Here is a 23202-nt window from a genome sequence, read left to right as displayed (position 1 = left end):
TCCAAAGGGGTAGGGGTAGTGGGAGGGGCAGGGGAAAGGAAAGAAGGGAAAGGAAAAATGATGAGAAATGGAAAAAATGGAAATAAAGTCTTTGTAAATAGGGAAGGGTGGAGGGCGTGAAGGGAGGGCTAGGAATGGGGAAAAAATAAGAACCAAGATGCATTATGTAAAGGTATAATTCCCAATGAGAAACATAATTGTGTTGTATACCTACAATGTACCAATAAAAGAATTTAATAAAAAGAAAAAAAGCTGAAGAATGGGCTGGAGACTTATCACTGGCTGGAGTTAGGGCATTTAAACATACTACAGAATGCTATGTGGCTGCTGGAGGAAATTCCTGTTTTTCCCTGAAAAACATCAGACTGGGGGTACTTCCCTCATTTCTCCACAAGAACTTGGAAGTTAACAGCTTTTACCAAGCAACTGTGTACTGAGTATTTTATTTCTTTTTTTGGTACCGGGGATCGAACTCAGAACCTTGCACTTGCCACACAGGCGCAGTGCCACTGAGCTACATCCCAGCTGTACTGATTATTTTATTCTGCCTCTAAATCCTTTACCTCACCAGGCAATAAGGAATAGTTGCCTCTATTTTAATGCTAGAAACACACACACATAAATGTCCTTCCAAGACTCAGGTTGGGAGAGGAATGACAGCTTGTAAGGGCTTAGTCAAAGTGTGGTCTCACTGACAGACAGTCTTTCTAGTGAAATCCCCCTAGAAGACTCCTTCACTGCATTTACCTAAATGACCAAACTAGCAGCCAAGAACAGAACTAGCAGGCCAGTAACAGTCTTTGGAAGGTTTGATCTGAGCCAGGACAGGAGGAAGAAGTCCTGCCATGCAAAGGACTTGTGTGTTGACAGATCCTGAGTCCTGGGGATCAAATCAGTAGCCCCAGTCTCAGAAGTATGGAAGGATCCAAATCCAGAACCCAAAGACAAACTTGTACAAAAGGCTGAAGAAGAGAAAGGAGCCCAAAGTATCTGGAGAGCCCTCAGGCAGGCTTTCGTCGCAAATTAGTTTGCAGCATTTGAGCAAGGAGCTGGTGTAGAGTAATGGAGATAGGCATTGGTTTCTTCTCTTCCTCGGTGTTAAATAGAGCCGTCCTCCTGGGACAAAGAAGGTATCCTCCTACCTTTCATGTTCAGTCTGCTCTACCTGAATTAACAATAGAGGGCCTGGCAGCTTTGACCACACACAACTGTCCAGGCTGCCTTTCCCCAGAGAACCACGAGAGTGCAGATTCAATGAAGCAACCTAACTGGCAAGCTGAGGCTGCCTCCTGCTTCAGCAGAGTGGCTAATGGAAGTCCCTTGTGAAGCTGTAAGGACTAACAAACCAGACTAAGCAGAGAGGAAAGATGTTCAGTGGCTGCTAGGTCTCTCCATTCCTCTCTTCCTTCCATACAACAAGTTGTACCACCTGTCACATCTCAACCTGAGCCAGTCTAAAGCTCTGACACATGGTATCCTTACTCACTTTCCAACTTTTTACAACAGTCACAGTCAAAGTAATACATTTTATGGCCAATGTCTGATTACTGCTAGCATACGCTAAGTACTATTGTATACCGGGAATTCAGCTCAGACTACATCTAATCCTTACAATGATTCAGCAAGATCAGGACTGTCAAGTCCTGAGAGGCTCACGGTACTCATCACAGTGTCAGAGTACTTACAACACATTGTCTCTAAGGAAGGAGAAGGACGATGGCAACAGTAGCCATCACCAATTGAGCACTTATGAAATGCAAACCAATTCATTAAGCATTTTTTTTCCATCACACAAATCCACATGGCTGGAGATGTTATTCTTTCATTATAGGTAATGAAAGTGAAGCTTAAAGAGGTTAGCCAACTTCCCCTGGATTGTACCCCATATAAGCAAGACCCAAATCCCATCTGATCTGACTCCAAAGCCCAGCTCCAGGCTAAAAATGTCTATAAAGTACTTCCTCTGCTGAGGATCTGAAAGACTTGTCCAACCATACTTAACCCAAGGTGATGAGAGTTTGGCAAGTCAAAGATTTAATTCCCCAAAGAGAATGTAGATAGCCCAAAATATGAGGGTCATTTCTGAGCAGGCTGATTCCCTACATACAAACCCCAGAATAGTGTTCAGATTGCTCCCAGCCACCCCAAGTCTTTATTTGAACATCTTACAAGTACACGTTTCACAGCTGTTTTGTTCATCCATTCATTCACTCACATGCACAGCCAGATAAAACACCCATGTGCTTATCTATTAACTGAACATTATTTGCCAAGTACTGATAAATAGGCTTATCATTTTCAAAGAACTCATCATCTGGTAAAGGAAGCAATGAAAAATTATTAAGTAATGACAGAGTACTACAGGAAGGCTATCTACCACCCTGAGGTCAGTGAAGGAGGATATGAGATAAATACAGACCAAGATCTGAATGATGTGTTGGAGTTTGGAATATCTGACCTTCTTGTGATAATTATGCTTCAACTTCACATCATTCTCTTACAGAGGCCTTTCCCCACTACTCAAATTAAAGTGGCCACTCCTTGCTCCCCAGTGTCACCCTGGCCCATCACCCTGTTTTACTGCCTTCATGCACAGATCATGATAAAAACTGTCTTACTGACTTGTTGTTTGACCCCTCTACCCTCATGAAAGCTGAATGGGACTTTGCCTCTCTCTTTGAACACTACTGTATTTTCAACATCCTCAGTAGTGTATAATCCACAATGTGCTCTTAATGAATGCTTGTAGAAAAATAAAAGACTAAATGGATGACTGCATAAACAAATGTACCAGTTCACAAAATGGAAAGTTTAGAATACCTGGGATAGAGAATGGAGAATGGCAAGAGATACTATCAAACATGAGTAGGGACAAGGCACATGCAAGGATTCAAAAGCCCTGCCAATGAAACTAGATTTTATTCTGAAGATGACTAGACTATACATTCTTCCAGCCCCAAGACAGGATTTCAGTACCACCAGAAAGGCCTGGAAACTGAGGAAAGTTGAGTTATCTTCCCAAATGCATTCCTGTCTGAGTTATCAGTTTTGAGAGGTGGAATGCAAACGGGACTGCCTTGCTTAGTGCTTTAGTTTGTGAGAGAGAACAAGGCATCCTCGGCTAAGTTAGCCTGTTGGGAATCAAAACAGAGTCCAGAGTCTGGCAAGTGGCAGAATATACACATGGGAGAAAAGCAATGATGAGCAGGAGGAAGTAAAGACCAGGCTCAGTGCTCCTTACAGCACATGGAGTGAAGTAGGGACTCTATCATAGGACTTCGAAGCCTGTGCAGAAAACAAAGACAAGGCAGAAGGTGCAGAGAGGGTTCCTAGCCCTCCTCCTGTCCGAGGAATTCAGTAGGAAGAGGCTGGAGGAGACAGGAGCTGAAGAGCAGGCTGTAGGCTGAGGGGTGGTGCTGCGGAGAGCCTGGGCCACTGAACCACAGCTCACATTGCTAAGGGATGAGCAAGCTTGGCAAGGGACAAGGTGCAATGTGCTCACAGGAGACTCATGATCAGTGAGATCCAGAGGACTACTGATGAAACTGGAGAGACATAAAAAAAAAGGGCCAATAATATTATGAAGCTAAACACTCTAGAAGCTAATACATCTGATATTGGACATCTACTGTCTCAAGCATCATGCTCAGTAAGTAAAGCAAGTAAATTCATTTAGTCTTTGTAATGATCCTCTGAAGAAACACTGAGATTTATAAAGCATATGTCATTTGTACGGCACAGCTAGAAAGCAAGAGAGCTAGGACTTGACCTGGGTCTGTCAGACTTCAGAGACTAAGCTCTGAGAGGAGGTACTTAAGGCAAACAGAACATACAATAGGCAGTGAAGGCACAATCGGCCCAATTAGCCACTGGTTGTTGGTGCTCCTTTTACCCTTGTCCAACAAGTCACTGCTGGGTCTTCTAATAGCCATAGCTTTTCTTTGGGAACCTAAGCCCACCTCACTGTCAGTTCCTATGGCCTGGGTGCGGCACTACCCTGTTCTAGGAGTGAAGTGTGTGCCAGTCAGCCTATGCCAATCAGCATGGTGCATTCCCTGGCCACAGTAGATAGTGTAGGATATAAATGTGATCCAGGAGCTTCTGGCTCTTTCTTGTGGCACTAGTCTGGGGTCACTACAGTTATCTCATCACCAGATCCCAGAATGTTCCAGGAACATCCTTATGGAGCTAAAGACTGAATCCCACCCTAAGGTGGGCAGGGGCCAAAGCCTGAGAGAATAACGTAAGAAGACACTGTTGGAGCCCTAAACTCAGCTGCTCTAAAGCCAGATCCATCTTGAACATTTTAGTGGCTTGAACTAATAAATTCCCCGCTTTAAGGTAAATGTGTCAGTGTTTCCTGTCACCTTCAATCAAGAATATTGAGGGCCAGGGATTTAGCTCAATGGTTCCTCTGCCTGACTCACAAGTGCAAGGACCCAAGTTCGATCCCCAGTACCAAAAACAAACAAACAAAATACAAAACAAACAAACAAAAAAAACAAATACTTTGGGGCCAGGGATTTAGCTCAGTGGTTTCGCTGCCTGCTGCACAAGCGCAAGGACCTGAGTTTGATCCCCGGTACAAAAAAAAAAGAATATTGAGAGCTGGGGATTTAGCTCAGTGGCACTACACCTGCCTGGCAAATGCACAGTTCTGAGTTCGATGCCTGGTACCAGGAAGAAAAAAAAAGGAATATTGATATTTAGCGAGGTGTGATGGTGCACACCTGTAATCCCAGCATTTGCGAGGCTGAGACAGGAAGATTGCCACAAGTTGAAGGGTAGTCTCAGTTACATAGTGAGTTCAGCCTGAACTACATAGTGAAACCCCATCTCAACAAAAGAAAACAACAATAACAAAATGCTGATATTTACCATCATTCATAAAGACAGCATTTGCTCATATGAATGAGGACAGAACGATACAGGTGAGAGATGCAGAGGGAGAGGATGAAAGCTACTGCTGGGGCTGCCCACTTACAGTGAGGGAATTTCCAATGCACATCATCAGGCTGGAGGAGAGGAAAGACTTAGTCCTGCCTGACAAATCATTTTAACTAACCAAATGTCTGAACATCTTATTCTGGAAAAAACAGAACATTTAAGTTTATTTGCTTGGCTGACAATTTCATCTCTCAAGAAGAAATGCTATTATGTCATGATTCTCACTCAGAAGGTAGAACAAACTTATTTTTTGAAAGGGAAGGAAACTTGGGCAAATATGATCACAGGATTTTAAGAATTTATTAAGAGCAAAATATGAATAAGTTTCAAGAAGTTCAAAGAAAAGTTAGGGAAAATGCAATAGCTTGAGGCCCTAAAAGGAAATGATCCTTTTCAGAATCAAAATTATGATAGCTAATTACAAATTCTTCAGGGGAGTAGAAATCTTTAAAAATCCAAATATTGGCTAGCAAATTAATCCTCAAGAGTTCTAGGTGGATGTCATTTACTAATCATAGCACCACTCCTTGTTAAGGCCAATGTCATTCTCAAATTCTCTTTTATATAGTACCCTAGCAGCTACAATGAGCTGAGCAAAGTTGGGATATGTTATGGCTTAAATATGAAGTGCTCCCTCAAAGACTCAGCTTTAAGGGCTTAATTCCCAATGTAGCAATGTTCAGAGGTGGGGCCTTAGAGAGGTGACTGGATTATGAGGACACTAACCTCATCAGTGGATTAAGCCACTGATAAACTAGTAGGAAAATGAGCTATTAGAAGGTGTGGTGCAGTTGGAGGAAGTAGGCCACTGTGAGCATACCTCTGAAGGGTATATCTTGTCCCTAACTACTTCCTTACTGTCTCTGCTTCCTGGATGCCATGAGGTAAGCAGCTTTGCTCCACCATGCCCTTTTGCCATGATGTTTCGTTCTCATCACAGGTCTAAAAGCAATAGAACCAGATGACAATGGAGTGAAACCTCTGAAATCATGAGCCAAAATAAGTCTTTCTTTCTTTAAAGTGCTTTTCTCAGGTATTTTGTCACAGTGATAAAAAGCTAACATAAGGTCAGGGGATTTAGCTCAGTGGTTACGCTGCCTGTCTCAAAAGTGCAAGGACTCAAGTTCAATCCCTGGTACCAAAAAAAAAACAAAAACCAAAAGCTAATTCAAGACACTATTTATTTTACATTAAGGATATCTTCATTTACCATAATATTCATTTATTCAAAGAAAGAAAAGTGAAGACCGGAAAATAGTGAGCACTAGAAAACAGCATGTGCTCTAAGTAGAAGGCATGTCAAAACTACTGAGTTTTCTCCTCCAAGGATGACCAATGAAATCCAGTGACACCGTAAACAGACACCACAAGGCTACTAGGAGAGGTTTTTAGATCATCATGGACATGACAGAAAAATTCAGGCTGGATTACAAGGGTAGGAGGCAGAGTCAAAACTCACTGAACACCTGCAGTTAAGAGTTACTGACTAGGGCGGGGATTTAGCTCAGTGGCATTGTGCCTGCCTCGAAAGCACAAGGTCCTGAGTTCAACCTCCAGTACCAAAAAGAGTTACTGACTGAGGGCTGACGGGGAGATTGATCAGACAGTCTTTGGTTTTGTCTTGTTCAAAATACCCATTTATCCATTCATCCAGTCTCTCATTCACTTATTGAACAGTCATCTGAGAACTTACTGTGTGTCAGATGTTGTACAGAAAAAACGATGATTCTTGTGTGAAGCCTAGGACACTGAAAAGTTGATGGAAGGAGTACGGCAGAATGACAGGTGCTTGGACTGAGGTGTTGTGGAAGTTCTAGAAATAGGCCCTGAACCTACCTGGCCTGTTGAAGGTGGTCATTATCTATAGCAACGGTCTGTCTGCCTCAAGAAAGGGAGCCTGGGGCTACAAAGAACTATGAATACCGAAGTTACAGAAATAGGTGTTGGAAAAGGTCAATGAGGTAAAATATACCATGTGAAATCCAGACCCATTCGGTGAAGCATTGCACCCTAAGGTTGCTGGAGAATATGCCCTTAGTTTTGAGGCCACTGATGGAACAATATTAAAGTAGCCTCTATCCACAGCAAGGAATCCAGATAGGGACAAATGAGGCCCATGACAGCCAAATGTATACTCTGACTTTCTGAGTGCTCCTCTGCTCTCTCTGAGTCCCTCAATCTCATTCATCTTTCTATTTGGCATTCTCTAGGCAGTCATCTATAAACAATAGACTCAAGACTCTCACAGCCCCCAGGACATGGGAAACACTGTAGCACATCTTTCATTCCCTGCCACGCTCCCTCCTGTCCCAACATTGTCTTTTCCTTCTTCCCAAGAGAAAAAACTAAGACACACGCATATGCCAGCTTCCACGACTGTGTATCCTGCACAGTATTCACGAAGAAAGGGGACTAGATAGCATCTACAGGAGCTTCCAGCTGGGGAAGACAGCAATAGTTAGTTATTCATTTTCCTGCTGGAAGCACTCCTAATTAAAAAGGGTTGCAAAGATAGGGCAATGCTTACTACCAGTGAGTAAATGGTGGAAGGTCAGGCACCAGAGGATTCATCTGGGACCCTCTAGTAGGACTGACCTCTTCAGTGATGATCGAGACAGCACCTGTGCAGCCTGGTTCATGGCCCTCACCCAAGCATTCATGTCTTCCAGGGTATCGGCACTGAAGTAGTAAGTTCTCATGCCCGACTGCTCAGCCTGGGAGCCTGCCATGGAGCTGTTGTAGATGAGTGCTCGCATCCCCATGTGCACAGCCTATAAGTGTGGAAACAGAAAGCCAGGGCAGAGAGGTCAGCATGTTTCCCTTCTAAGAGCATGAACAAGAAGGCACACTCGCCATCCATCCCGTCCCCCTGCTCCCGGCCCAGAGGAAGGAGCTTCTGAGACTCTGACCCACCACTTGCGGCCCAGAAGAAGTGGCTTCCAGGCTGCTGTCCCGCTGCTCCTGGCCCAAAGGAAGGGGCTTCTGGGCCACCATGCAGCCTACCGCTCCCACCAAAGAGGAGGGGGCTTCCCGGCCACCATCTGTCCCGCCACTCCTAGCCCAGAGGAAAGGGCTTTTGGACCGCCATCCATCCCGACACTCTGGCCCAGAGGAAGGGGCTTCTGAGCCACCATCCCACTGCTCCTGGCCCAGAGGTAGGGGCTTCTGAGCCACCGTCCCACTGCTCCTGGCCCAGAGGAAAGGGCTTCCTGGTCACCATCCCTCCCACCACTCTCAGCCCAGGGGAAAGGGCTTCTGGGCCGCCATCCCTCCCACCGCTCCCAGACCAGAAGAAGGGACTACTGAGCCACTGTCCCACCTCTCCCAGCTCAGAGGAGGTGAGCCGCGTGGGTGCCAACAGCACAGCCCCCACTGCCCCACCCCCCCACCCTCACCCCCCCCCATCGAAATGAGAAGACACGTAAATAAGTCTCAAAACCAGACTTCCAGATCACCTACAGCAACTCCAAAAGGAAATGAGATGGAACACTCTGATACTCAACCACCTGGACCCACTGAACTGGCAACAAAAGGGGATCTGGAAAAAATGAACTCTGAAATAATTTCTCAGATACAGGAGAAATTGTACCCCAAGTGCAAGGCATGATTAATAAATCTAGAGAAAAGCTGAGGGACATGATGAAATCCCAACATAGGAAACAAATGGAATCCATAAAACAGGTCCAAATAGATTTCCAGGAGATGAAAAAGTCCAAAGAAGGTCTACACAGCCGAATGAGGACAGAATTTCAGTTATAGAAGATAAGATTGCAGGGCCGGGGATTTAGCTCAGTGGTTCTGGCGCCTGCCTCACAAGCGCCAGGTCCTGAGTTCAATCTCCGGTACCAAAAAAAAAAAAAAAAAAAAAAAACCGAAAAGAAGATAAGATTGCAATTAGTGACCAGGAAAAGAAAAAATGCTTCAAAATTGTAAGGGAACATGAGAAATCAATCCAGCAGCTGCTAGACGATGCAAAGAAGAATAACATAAGACTGATTGGAGTCAAAGAAGAAACAGGAGAGAGTACAGATGACATAAAAAAACTCTTCACAGAAGTAATGGCAGAAAACTTCCCAAGCAGGGTGAAAGAACTTGACATACAGGTAAGTGAGGCATATAGGACTCCAAATAGCCTTGATCAAAAAAAATCTACACTGGCTGGGGATTTACCTCAGTGGTTCACCACCTGCCTCACAGGCGCAAGGACCTGAGTTCGATCCCCAGTACAAAAAAAAAAATCTACACATAGGCATATAATTGTTAAGATTCCAGAAACTCAACAGAAGAACAAAGTTCTACAAGTAGTCAGAGAAAAGAAACAAATCACATATAAAGGAGAGCCCATCAGAATCACAGCAGACTTCTCAACACAAACCATCAAGGCAAGAAGAGCTTGGAGAGACATATTCCAAGCCCTAAAAGAAAACAGCCTCCAACCCAGATTGATGTACCCTGAAAAACTATCTTTCAAAACTGATGGAGAAATAAGATACTTTTCATGGGAAAGAGTACCTTAGGAACTTCATGAATACGAAACCAGCACTCCAAAGAATTTTAGACAATATCCTAGGAACAGACTTTGAGGATCACAACCCCAGGAAGCAAAGCAGAATGAACCCATCTGGCATGAAAAGAAATTAAATGTAAAGGGGGAGAACCCAACAAAAAGAAAAAGGCATGACAATGATAAGTCAATATGTTTCAGCTATCACCATCAATGTTAATGGTCTCAATTCACCAATCAAAAGAAACAGACAGGCAGAACGGGTCAAGAAGCAAAATCCAACAATATGCTGCATACAAGAAACACACTTAATTCAAAAAGAAACTCATAGACTGAAAGTTAAAAGGGTGGAAAACAATACTCCATGTGACAGGAACCCCCAGAAAAGCAGGAATAGCTATCTTCTTTGAAGATCAAGTAGATTTCAAACCAACACTGATTAAGAGAGACAAAGAAGGATACTACATCCTTGTAAAGGGAACAATCCAAGAGGAAGAGATGACAATCATAAATATCTATGCACCAAACACTAGTGCACCCAACTATATAAAACAAATACTAACGAGCATGAAAAGTCATATATGCACTAATACAATTGTAGTGGGGAGCCTCAATACCCTACTGTCACAAATAGATAGATCAACTAGACAAAAAATAAGTAATGAAATACTAGAACTCAATCAAACTCTTGAACAAATGAACTTAACAGATGTTTACAGAGTGTTCCACCCCACAAAATCAGAATACACATTCTTCTCAGCTGCACATGGGTCATTCTCCAAAATAGACCATATCTTCGTGCACAGAACATGTTTAAGTAAGTGCAAAGGAATTGAAGTTATCCCCTGTATATTATCAGACCATAGTGCAATGAAATTGGAGATCCATAGCAAAAGAAACTCAAAAAATTTCATAAACACGTGGAAACTGAACAACACACTTTTGAATAACCAATAGGTCACAGAGGAAATTGAAGAAATCACACAGTACCTTCAAATGAATGACAATGACAACACAACATATGGAAATCTATGGGACACAATGAAAGCAGTCTTACGAGGGAAATTCATAGCAGTGAATACTCATATTAGGAAAACAGACCAAGCCCAGTGAAACAACCTGATGCTGAACCTCAAGCTTCTAGAAAAAGAAGAGCACGACAAACCCAAAGCTCATACAAGGGAGGAAATTATAAAGATCAGAGGAGAAATCAACGCAATGGAGACTAAGAGAACGATACAAAAAATCAATGAAGCCAAGAGTTGGTTCTTCAAAAGAATCAACAAAATTGACAAACCTTTAGCCAACCTTATCAGAAAAAGGAAAGAAAAGGCCCAAATCCATGCAATTAGGAATGAAAAGGATGAAATTACAACAGACCCTGCAGAAATCCAGAGGATCATCAATACCTACTTCCAGAACCTATACGCCAATAAGATGGAAAACACAGAAAAAATGGACAGATTCCTAGATACATATGAATTACCAAAGTTGAACGAAGAAGACCTAAAAATTCTAAACAACCCAATATCAATCAATGAAACTGAAAGTGTAATAAAAAATTTAACAACTAAGAAAATCCCGGGCCCTGATGGCTTCACTGCTGAATTCTACAAGACATTTAGAGAGGAACTGCTGCCACTACTGTTTAAACTCTTCCATGAAATTGAAAGGGAAGCAGTACTCCCAAATTCATTCCTGGAAGCAAGCTTCACTTTGATCCCCAAAGCAGAGAAAGACTCAACCAAAAAGGAGAACTAAAGGCCAATCTCACTAATCAACATAGATGCAAAACTCATTAATAAGATACTGACAAATAGAATGCAGAAGACCATCAAGAGGATCACATACCCTGATCAAATGGGATTCATCCTAGGGATGCAGGGATGGTTCAACATATGCAAATCAATCAATGTAATATACTATATCCATACAGCCAGGGACAAAAACCATATCAGCTCCATAGATGCAGAAAAAGCATTTGACAAAATCCAACATTCATTTATGATAAAAACCTTACAAAAAATTGGAATAGATGGTCTCTACCTCAAACTGATAAAAGCCATCTATGAAAAACCAACAGCCAGTATCATACTAAATGGTCAAAACCTGAAATCCTTCACACTAAAATCAGGAACAAGACAAGGATGTCCACTACCACCACTCCTGTTCAATATAGTTTTGGAAACATTAGCCACAGCAATTACACAAGAGAAAGAAATAAAAGGAATAAAGATAGGAAATGAAGAAGTCAAATTGTCATTATTTGTAATGACATGATCCTCTATACAGAAGACCCCAAGAACTCCACCAAAAGTCTTCTAGACTTAATAACCAAATTCAGTCAAGTAGCTGGTTACAAGGGCAACACACAAAAATCAATAGCTTTCCTCTACATAAACAACAGACTCACTGAGAGAGAAATAGGGCAAAAAATTCCTTTCATAATACCATCCAAAAAACTGAAATACCTAGGAATCAACCTAATTAAAGAAATCAAAGACCTCTTCTCTGAAAACTATAGCTCTTTGAAAAGAGAGATGGAAGATAATATCAGAAAATGGAGGGCCGGGGATTTAGTTTAGTGGTTTTGCCACCTGCTGCGCAAGTGCAAGGACCCGAGTTCGATCTCCGGTACCAAAAAAAAAAAAAAGAAAATGGACAGACATCCCCTGCTCCTGGGTAGGAAGGATCAATATAGTGAAAATGGCTATACTTCCAAAACTGCCATATAGATTCAATACAATTCCAATTGAGATCCCAGCAGCATACTTCATGGACCTTGAGAAAACAATCCAAAAATTCATTTGGAACAAGAAGAGACCCAGGATAGCAAAAGCAACTCTAGGTAACAGAGACATGGCAGGGGATATCACAATCCCCAACCTGCAACTATACTACAAAGCTACTGTGATAAAAACAGCACGGTACTGGCAAAGAAACAGACCTGAGGACCAGTGCAACAGATTAGAAGATCCAGAAACAACGCAACACACTCAGCCATCTCATCTTCGATAAAGGACCCAAACACCCTCACTGGAAGAAAGATAGCCTCTTTAATAAATGGTGCTGGAGAAACTGGCTTTCAACTTGCCAAAGATTAAAACTAGACCTATATCTCTCACCATGCATTAAACTAAAATCAAAATGGATTAAAGATCTAAATATTAAAATAGAAACGCTGAACTGGCTGGAACAGAGGTTAGGTAGAACTCTTGAAGACACTGGTGTAGGAAAAGATTTTATGAACAAAACCTCAGTTGCCCGTGAACTAGCACAAACAATCAACAAGTGGGATCTCTTCTTATTAAAAAGCTTCTGCACATAGGGCTGGGGATTTAGCTTAGTGGTTTCGCTGCCTGCTGCACAAGCACAAGGACCCGAGTTCGATCCCCAGTACTAAAAAAATAAAAAATAAATAATAAATAATAAATAAATAAATAAATAAATAAATAAAGCTTCTGCACCGCAAGAGAAACCACCAGCAGTGTGAAGAGACAACCCACAATGTGGGAAAAAAATCTTCACCTGCTTTTCCTCAGACAAAGGTCTACTATCTCCAATCTATAAAGAACTTTAAAAAATCAGACCTCCCAAATTTAAAGACCCAATCCAAAAATGGGCATCTGAAATGAACAGACATTTCTCAGACAAAGAAGTAGAAATAGCAAATACATGAAAAAATGTTCAACATCACTGGTCATTCAAGAGATGCAAATGAAAACAACGCTGAGATTCCACTTCACTCCAGAAAGAATGGCTGCTATCATGAAATCAACCAATAACAAATGCTGGCGGGGCTGTGGGGAAAGAGGAACCCTGCTCCACTGCTGGTGGGAGTGTAGACTGGTGCAACTGGTGCATACTGGAAATCAGTATGGAGATGCCTCAAAGAACCAGGACTGGAAGTCCCATTTGACCCCGCTATTCCCCTGCTGCATACCTTCCCCAAAGAATTAAAAGAATTATACCACAGTGATATATGTGCACCCATGTTCATAGCAGCACAATTTGTAATAGCCAAAACTTGGAAACAGCCCAAATGTCCATCAACTGGAGACTGGATAAAGAAAATGCTGTTTTTTTATAAAATGGAGTACTACTCAGCCATAAAAAATGAGAAATTAGAGACATTTATAGCTAAATGGATGCACATTGAGGCGATACTCTCAAGTGAAATAAATAAGACACACATGTATAAATACCGAATAGTTTCTCTGGTGTGAGAAACTGAAACTGTAAATAAGGACTAAAATGTATAATAGGTAATGGGAAATAGGAAGAAAAGGGGCAAAGGGGAAGGGGAAGTGGGAGGGGTAGGGGAAAGGAAAGAAGGGAATGGAATTAATATGAGAAAATGGAAAAATGGAAACAAAATCTTCGTAAATAGGGAGGGATGGAGGGGTTGAAGGGAGGGCTGGACAATGGTGAAAAATAAGAACCAAGAGAGATTATGTAAAGGTGCAAATTTCCAGTGATGAATGTCATTATATTGTGTACCTAAAATGTACCAATGATTAGAATGAATAATCAACAATCCAAAATGGGAAGAAAAGGTCCAAAGGGGTAGGTGTAGTGGGAGGGGCAGGAGAAAGGAAAGAAGGGAAAGGAAATATGATGAGAAATGGAAAAAATGAAAACAAAGTCTTTGTAAATAGGGAAGGGTGGGCTAGGAATGGGGAAAAAATAAGAACCAAGATGCATCACGTAAAGGTACAAGTTTCCAATGAGAAATGTAAATGTGTTGTATACCTAAAATGTACCAAAATAAAAGAATTTAAGTAATAAAAAACAAAAAAAACAAAACAGGAAGGCACACTGGTCATGCTCTCCCCCTGACAGACTAAAACCTCAATACCAGCCAGCTTTTCTCCATACCTGAAAAACTCCATGGACTGGATTCCATTTTCCTGCAGCCAGGCCCAGTGACAGTTGTTTCTGTTCCCTCCCAAGCAAAGCCTCACAACTGTATGTGTTCCCTCTTTATCTTACTCTTGCCTAGGGTGTGGTACAGAGGCAAGCCCTTGATAGGCAACAGACTGTGTGTGTGTGTATGTGTGTGTGTGTGTGTGTGTGTGTGTGTGTGTGTGTGTGTTTGGTGCTTGGGATCAAACCCGTGATCCATGTTTGCATGCTAGGCAAACACTGTACCATTGAGTTATATAGCCCCTGCAGAATAGATTGTTTTTAAAAAACCCTCATTCTATAGAAGCAGACTCTTGGGAATCCCTGTTTTGGTTTTTCTGAAGCACACAATTCCTGCTTTGGCTAAAATCATGTAAGAACTGAGTTAAAATCCACTGCAACAACATGTGGCTCGGTGCAAGTATTCACTGTGCTTTAACGATTTGGCACAAAATGCAATGTGTGTCCATCAAAGAAGCTGCTGTACTGTCTCTCTAAAACAAGAAACTAGCGAGTAGGATAGAGCTGACCAACATTTGATTAAACATTTTGATAAACCTGCTATGTGCCTCTGCTTGAATGTGCACGTTCATGTGTCCCTGCAAAGCATTTCGAAAGAGGTTCTGGGGATGACCATGAAAAGTGACTGAGATGATTTCAAAAGCAGAGGTAGCACCAGTTTTCCCCGTGTCTTTTAAATTTGTATGAAAAGAGCTCACTCAAGCTACATAGGAAGGTGGTGTAGAAATAGGAAGCTTTACTGGGTGCCTATGATACTTGGGTATATCTCCTGGGCACTACACCAAGACTTGAATCTCATTTTAATGCCAACAGTCTTAAAAGAAGATAGGGACAAAATTTCTGTTTTATAGATGTGGCTAATGAAGCTCTGAGATATGAAGTAACTTTCAAGATACTCACATACGGTAACAGATTCTAGCATTTACTACTAACTGATGCTATGTATTTTATATATTTGCTTATCACCTGTTCATCATTTTTCTTCTCCCTCTGAAATAGAAGTTCCATGAGAGCAGGAACCTTTTCTATCTTGTTCACTACTGTATCCCCAGCAACAGTTCATGGGACATAGTAGGCACTCTATAAATATTTATTGAATGAATGAAAAACTACAGAGTCCAGACCTGACTCCAAGTCCAGGCTTCTCTGAACAATGCTTGTAGGTCCTATCTAGAAATGAGGACAAATATACAGGTTGCTGATCCTATAATCTAGATTCATGATAAAAGGCAGACCCCACCAAAGACCAATCAGAGAAAACAGAATGAGAACCAACTAAAAGCTGAAAAATGACCTGCTTTTAGAATGGATGGAAGAAAATGTCTGAGGTAAACCTTCAGCATTCACTTCTCCCTCTACTTCTAGCATCGGGTTCCAGATGCCTGTTAAATATGGGCCTACTTCTGACATCCACATGTCTGAGTCCATCTAGTCCAGGGCCAATGGAGTCCAGGCAAACTTGGCCTGTAGCCAAGGTCCCTAGAGTGGCCAAAAGAAATCTCATATCCTTTCTTTGCACACCTCACATGTTGACTATAGTCCCAGACATATTCCTATTTTAGCAAGGTCCAGCATCTTACTGATGCTGCAATAAGAAGAGAATGGGAAAAAAAAACCTGTGCATGTTTTACTGTGAATCAACAGAAATTCTTGGGAAAGTTCCCCAGGCAATGTCCTCATAAGATCTTGGACACACCCTCCCAGCCTTTCCTGCCCAGCCAGAGGGTCTGAACATGCATACTGGAAAGAGGAGGTCCCTGAGGTACAAGAACTCATGGAGCCAGCCTTGTCCAGAAATCAACTCAGGACACACTTCAAGCATACAGGCATGAGTCTGCATGCCTGTTTTCAAATAGGCCTTGGGAATTGCAGCCACCATCATAGAAGGGTCACATATGATTGTAACTACAACTGTGTTTGCTGACCCACCGGCTAGCAGGTGTGTGCCCAGCAGCTCTGGACTCAAAAGACCAGGTTCCCAGCTGCATTCTGACTGTGCTAGGGCAAATGTGTTAACTGGGAAGACAAGAAGTCCAGGGAGCTCCCTTTCCACCTGGCCAAGCTCAAAAGTGCCGTAAGTATGAGGAAGAATGATGGAAGGGCCTAGGTGACATGAAGTCTTTTCATCCCTGCTCAAGTCTCACCTTGGAGATGGTTCCTTCCTTTCTACTCTTTGCTTCTCAGTTAACACAATCCCAGTAGACAACTTTACATGACTGAATAGAAACCAAGCTAAATCTTAAGGAAACAGTGTGAGCGAGAAAGCATTTACCTCAAAAACACGGTGCTCCTATGATGACTGCTGTGCTGGCTCTCAGGCATTGGGTCTGGATATGACCCTGGTTAAGGAAACCAGAATCCTCCCACCTCAAGGCCCCAAGGTCAGACTTTCAGTCAGGTGGGAAATACATGGACACCTACAAGGCTAGGGCCACCAACTGACTGATGTATTTTTTTTTTTTTGAGACAATGTCTTGCTATGTGGTTCAACTCACTATGTAGTCCAGGTTAGCCTCAAATTCATGGCAATCCTCTTGCCTCATCCTCCTGAGCACTGAGATTACAGACATGTGCCACCATACCCCTCATGATACATTCTTGAGCTTACTCATTCTACAATAATTTACCATTTATTGAGTGTTTACCAGGTGGAACGCTCAGTATTAGAAGTTAGAGGGACAGTCTTAAATAAGGCCCTCACCATTTACAGCCAAGTAGAAAAAAACCCATAGATAGGTAACTACAACTGTAGTAAGTGTTACTGAGAGGCACAGGCTGCTATGAAAGAGGGAAGGGAAACACAGCCTGACCTGGAGAAGACTGACCTGAGGAACCCACATTCCAGCTGACTTCCACACAATAAGTAGCTACCCTAGGAATAGCAGGGAGGTGATGGTAAGAACCCAAGAAGGATAAGAGCACAATATTCTCCTCCTCAAGGATGGGACCAGTGTGACTGGCCCAGACACATGGGGGTGCAATATGAAGTGAGGCTAGAAAAGTCTGGATCTCCAGAGCCTTGCAGCTGTCTGCAGAGCTGTCTCTGCTCTCAGAAGCGGAGGACCCCAAACACATGAGGCCTTCTAGACAGACAAGATTTAGTTCACATTCTTGGTGAAGTCTTTCTAAGGAAAATTTGGAGGGTGGTGTGAATCTAAGATACATAAAAGATGTTTTCTTAAAATCTATTTTCACACCTCCCAGTGAAGTGTTAAGATGAAATATATATAGGTAGATACAAGTTACTTTGAGGATTTTCCAGATGCTGTCCCCCAATTACATGCAACATTGTTAGCCAAACTCTTTGCTCAATAGAAATGTTCAAACCTCAGAAAAAAGGGTTTTCTGAGTAATACTTTTAGGCTTGGTAAAAGCCAAGTCTGAAAACCATTGAACAAAAATGATTTTATACTGAGGCGCCTGAGCTACAGAATATAAGAGGGTTCCTAAATGATACAGTAAGCATTCATTCAAATCACCCCAGTTTCATGTAGCGCTCAGGAAGTGACTGAGATAAAACATGGAAGAAAAAAGTAAAAAGGAAGAGAAAGAAGTTGTCTTCCCTCGAAAACAAATTGAGAGAATAGAATTCAGGGCTGAGTTCTGCCTCCATCATCTTCCAGCTTTATGACTCGGGACAAGTTTCCTAAGCTCTCAGAACCTGACATCCTTAATCTCTAAAATGAAGCCAATACTACTGACTTCTGTTGTGGTTTGTGTCTAGATGTCGCCCCAAAGCCTCATGCTTTCTTTTGTAAAGATGGCTGAATCTGGATCGTGTGGTGCTGGGATTAAGGGTGTGTGATTACTAAACCGCTACACATGAGTGATTGGTTTGGCACTGCCCTAATCCTGGCAGTCTGAATGGAATAAAAGGGGCTGTTAAGGTCCCTTGTTGCTTTTGCTACTTTGTGTGCACCATGTTGTTTCTCTTTTGTGATACATGTTTGACAGCCCTGTCTTGGAGCCAGCCAATTATGGACTAAAACCTGTACAAATTGTGAGCTAAATAAACCTTTCCCGCCTTGACTTCAGGTGTCAGATACTTTATCTCAGCAACGAGAAAAGTAACTAACACTTCATAGGCTCCTGAGAGCATTACAGGTGGTAACAGTTATGAAAGTGCTTGGTTTTACAGATAGAAGGCCATACTGTTCTATGCAACAGGACACTTAGTGTCTAGAGAGAAAGAAAGGGTCAGCTCAAACCTATGGATGAATGAAGCAGAAGCATCACCTGGTTCTGTGCTCCCTTGGGAAGGAAAGGGAGCAGGGAGAGAAGCTGACTTTCCAAGCATCACCACTACCATAGACTCCAGATCAAGATGCTAGTACAGATGATCAATTTGCAAAAGCCTCTCACAGACTAAGGACCAACTGCTAACACCACAGGCACTATGTGCTAACACTCCCCTTCAACCCTTCTAGAGAAGAGTGGGTATCTTTTCCAAGGTCCTTTATCTATTTCTGGAAAAGGTGAGCTCTGCGCTCATCTGGTACCCCCAGCATGGGACAGTCAAGTGACAAGTGTAACAGGGGCAGGAGTTCCTACCCAGCTGGAAGTGCACCACACTACCTCATACTCTAGTCTCAGAGGGCCATGCCCTGGCGCTACTGGAATTAAAGGTCACTTGCAGCAGTGCTCTCTGAGACTTATGTTTCAACTGCCAGCAAAGTGAATCTTCAATCTGTCACATTCACACCATCCTTGGGGGGCCCAAGAAACACTTGCAGTTCAAGAATCTGGGGAGGCCACCAATAGAGAAAGCAAGGCCTTGGAACTCCCCAAGTTTAGGCCTAACTACATTCCTATGGCCTGCACATAGGTGCCAGAGAGTATCGAAGGACCCATAGCCTTTGAATGCCCATGGCCCCACTCCCTCCAAAGAGCACAGCAACAAAGTAGAAAAGGGGCTCCACTGCCTGGGGAACTTCAATAGTCCAGAAAATAAAGTAATTTCATCCTAATTACTTTTCAACAAGATAAACAAAGTAGACAAACCTGACCAATTCTTCAACATGCAGACCCTCACTTTTCAACATGAGTTTTCATAATATAATATAATTGACAAATATGCTGCGGGATCATTAACTGTACCACCTGGACACTAGTTAGGCTGGCTGACCATGAAAAGCATGACAAGGGCTGCGTTAGACATGCAATTCCAAGATGAGTAGTCATAGGGAAAAAGTCTAAAAACTTCAATGAGACAAGGTGACTTGAAAGCTCAGCTTTACACAGAAGTACAAGTGACATATTATTCTTTTTCTTTTTTTTTTTTCTTTCTGGTACCAGGGATTGAACTCAGGACCTTGCATTTGCCAGGCAGGCGTGATGCCACTGAGCTAATTCCCTTGCATAGTATTCTTGTCTAAATAATTTATACCTTAATTAACCTGAGCCTGAAATTCTCTAGCTTCTGAACTTCCTTCCCCTCACCACAAAAGCAACAAGCATGGTTGTTAGGATGGAACTGCTGCATTAGAGAAGGGCAGTACCTTAAAAGAGTACTTGCGACTTATGCGATCCTCAGGGGCCACAGGTGAGATCACATAGCTGGGCAGAGGGATGCTTCCCAGGACCACTTCTTCTCGGCTGTCTTTGAATGGAAAAACATATCAGAAAAACCTTCAAGGCACCTTCCCTGGGCATCCTACTCAGGGCTCCCTCTGTCACCTGAGGACTACAGCCATCCCCTTTTCCCAGGTCATATAGGTGCTCCCTGTACATGGATGTACTAACAAATGCTGGAACACACAGGTGAACTGGACATGGTGCTCTCCTTGAGAGCATGTGAATGGAGAGAGATATATGAAAACACTCAACACAACTTGCTAACTCCTGAGAAAGGGTAGTGTGCGCCAAGTGTGCGGGGCACATGGTCTGGGGAAGTCAAGGTTTCAGAAGGTGTTTCTTGTGTTTTCACGCATGGGAGAGTATTCTAGGTAAAGAGAAGCTCAGAGACAAAGCTACAAGCACATGTGAATAATCTTTCTACTTCTATTCTCCCCTTCCTTTAAATCTCCTCCATACCCAGTGGTCTCTTACTTCCTAGTGATAGGGTTGGTCTTGTTGCTTTCCAACTGAAAGGCACTTGCTAATTCCCCACTGGACACAAAACAAAGCCCAAATTACCCCTATCTGTGACAACCTTTTGGTCTTAGCTTACCCATCTCCTGAGCTTTATCTCAGGAAACTTTATCTTAGCATATGCTTCATATAAGATTCACTTGGCCATGAAGGTCTGTCTTTCTACCTTCTTCTGCATCTAGGACTTTCCTCAAGTTGTGTTTTTCTTTGTAATGCCCATTTCCTCCAACACAGGCAAACCTCCACCCATCCTTAAAAGTCCAACTCAAACCCTAGCTCTTGTACGAAGACTTCTTAGATTCTCCAGTAAAGAATTTACTCCTCAGTCTCCCTAATGGAATGGCCTAAGGACTTTGGATGTCTTGGAAGAGACCCCAATAGGCAAAATGGATTCCACTCACTTGAACTCAGTAACTTTGCCTTACCATGTCAAGATTGGTAAAACTGGAGTTACCAACAATCCACATAGACAAAAGTAAACAGTAATGGACTCCTAATTAACTCAGACAATTGGTCTAAATACTCAATTTAAGAAATCATTATTTGCATCCCCTCACCACCCTCTTGCACAGAGCCCTTGGTGGCTTGAGCCTCAAGCTCACCTTTATAGTAAAACAAGCAGTAATCAGCAAGCACAAACCACCTCCTCTTCCACAGTCTCATCCCAGAACTATCCTGCAAAACAAAGCAAAGCAGTCAGGGGATATCTGAACATCCTGTTCCCCTCCAGTCATATACAACCTGAATCTGGAAGCAAGGCTTGCCTATATTCATAGTTTCTGTTAATAAATTAATGAATGTTTTGTTGAATAGCTATTCTTTGGATAGGACATTAAATTTAGACTCAATGACAGTTTATCACAGGAAGTTAAAGGAGGTATTTTTTTTGGTCTTCTGGAAACAAATTTTTATAATCCACTTTCTTATAAACGTTTTTGGTACCAGGGATCGAACTCGGGACCTTGCACTTTCCAAGAAGGCAGCAGAACCATTGAGCTAAATCCCCAGGTCTACCTTCTTCTGGTAATCAAAAACAGACATCTCTTACTAATGGAGGAATCAGCTCTTTAAATAAAGTTCTGTTTTGTTTTAGGTAGTATGCTATAAAATATCTTTATGTTGATTATAAAATTGAATTTACATAATATTGAATACAATGTAAGCCAGCTAATTAACTGAAGGAAAGCTCTCATTTAACTAGGCTCAGTTCTCTCCCATAAGAGACTGATTTTGTTGTTGTTTTCCTTCCATTCAAGGAAAAGAGATTTCAATTCACTCTGCTATCAAATTTCCTCATAATGAACCAGTCTTTATTCATCTAAAATGTAAGTCTTTACATTTTTAAAGAGCATTTTAAATAATCATGAAAATTAAAAAACATGGCCAAGGTAGAAAAACAGCAGTGTTATAGAGTCATTCTTCTCCAAAACCTAGGAAAACTTCAGAGATGCTTTTAGCTTAGAAATAACTGTTAAAATCTCTTGCTTATGCAGAAGTTTTTGATAGGCTTGAATTAAGACAAAACAACTTTGATAATTTCTAAATCTAAACACAAGAGGTTTGTTCACTCTCCATTCACTAAACTGCTAAAAACAAATTTAACTTGATGATGATATCCATTTATCACTTTTTTTTTTTTGGTACCAGGGATCGAACTCAGGTCTTGCGCTTGCGAGGCAGGCAGCAGAACCACTGAGCTAAATCCCTGGCCCAATTTATCACTTTTATCTTCTGTAAATCAACCAGATGACTTCTAAGGTCTTGGCCAATATTATCTGCTCCCTTTCTTAATGGCAGCCTGCTTACCCATTCCTCCTCCACACTGATTCACGTCACTTCCCCCGAGAAACCCTTCTGGACTCCCCAGGCTCAGCTACGCTCTCTGGGTGTCTGTAGTGCTCAACACAGACCTATTGTGGCTACAGGAGAGCCAATAACTTGGCAAGGGGGTTGGCGGCAGGAAGAGTTGTTTATGATCTCTTCACTCACCTGCAATACTTCCAAGGAGCATCCTTTGTTTAAAGGAGGCAGGAATGTACTTGGAAAAAAATCAGAGGGCTAAATTATTCAACTAAGAAAAGAGCAGAGCTGTGAGTGGAGAGGAAAGGAGTTAGAGAATGTGGGGCCCAAGGTAGGTCTGACACAAGAGGCTGAATGCTGTGGGAGCTGTCTCAGGGAAAGGAACTGGGGAAGGAGACGTCATGGGGGCTTTAGGGGATTCCTCCTGTGTGGTGTGCAACATAATGGCTTTCCTGAAGTGAACATCGTTGGAGTTTTTTTGTTTTTGTTTTTTGGGTTTTTTTGGTACCAGGGTTCAAACTCGGGACTTAGTGCTTGTGAGGCAGGCCCAAGTCCCCAGCCTGAGGTAAATCCCAGGCGCTCTTGGAGTTTGATGGCCTTAGGGGATGCTACCATATGCTAGGTGACAGACTGGGCTGAGTGATGATATGACATGAGATATGTGCTGCTTTCCCTGGTAAACAATGAGGTCCTTGAGGGCAGGAATGTACCCTGTATCCCCACTGGGAGAGCACAGAACATGACAGGCACCTGGGGAGCAATGAATGAATGAATGGTAAAAAGAGAAGGAAGGGAACAAAAAAGACATAGTCACTGGCCCTGGGAACTCAGAGTCCACCATGGCCAAAGCACCAAAGGCAGATGAACTAGGGGTGGGCATGGACATGAAGGATGTGTTCAGGGGAGACAGAGGAGCAGGCAGTGTGCTGAGATCT

General features: G+C 42.5%; 1 protein-coding gene across 26 annotated transcripts in view; it reads right to left on the bottom strand.

The window, feature by feature from the left end:
* Positions 1-23202, bottom strand: part of Plekha7 (pleckstrin homology domain containing A7) — a 227912-nt gene that overhangs the window by 51835 nt on the left and 152875 nt on the right. For all 26 annotated transcript variants that reach the window (XM_087211244.1, XM_087211247.1, XM_087211248.1 and 23 more), the window contains 3 exons: positions 21070-21142; positions 19876-19976; positions 7543-7718 (listed from right to left, as the gene is read on the bottom strand). In XM_087211244.1, the coding sequence (XP_087067370.1) occupies positions 7543-7718; positions 19876-19976; positions 21070-21142 (350 nt within the window). The remainder of the gene's footprint in view (positions 1-7542; positions 7719-19875; positions 19977-21069; positions 21143-23202) is intronic.

The sequence above is a fragment of the Heterocephalus glaber genome, unplaced genomic scaffold (assembly GCF_053883595.1).
Source record: "Heterocephalus glaber isolate CG9 unplaced genomic scaffold, H.glaber_assembly_v1.0 deba00001428, whole genome shotgun sequence".
In the NCBI taxonomy this organism is placed as follows: domain Eukaryota; kingdom Metazoa; phylum Chordata; class Mammalia; order Rodentia; family Bathyergidae; genus Heterocephalus; species Heterocephalus glaber.
This window is presented reverse-complemented; position numbering and strand designations above follow the sequence as displayed.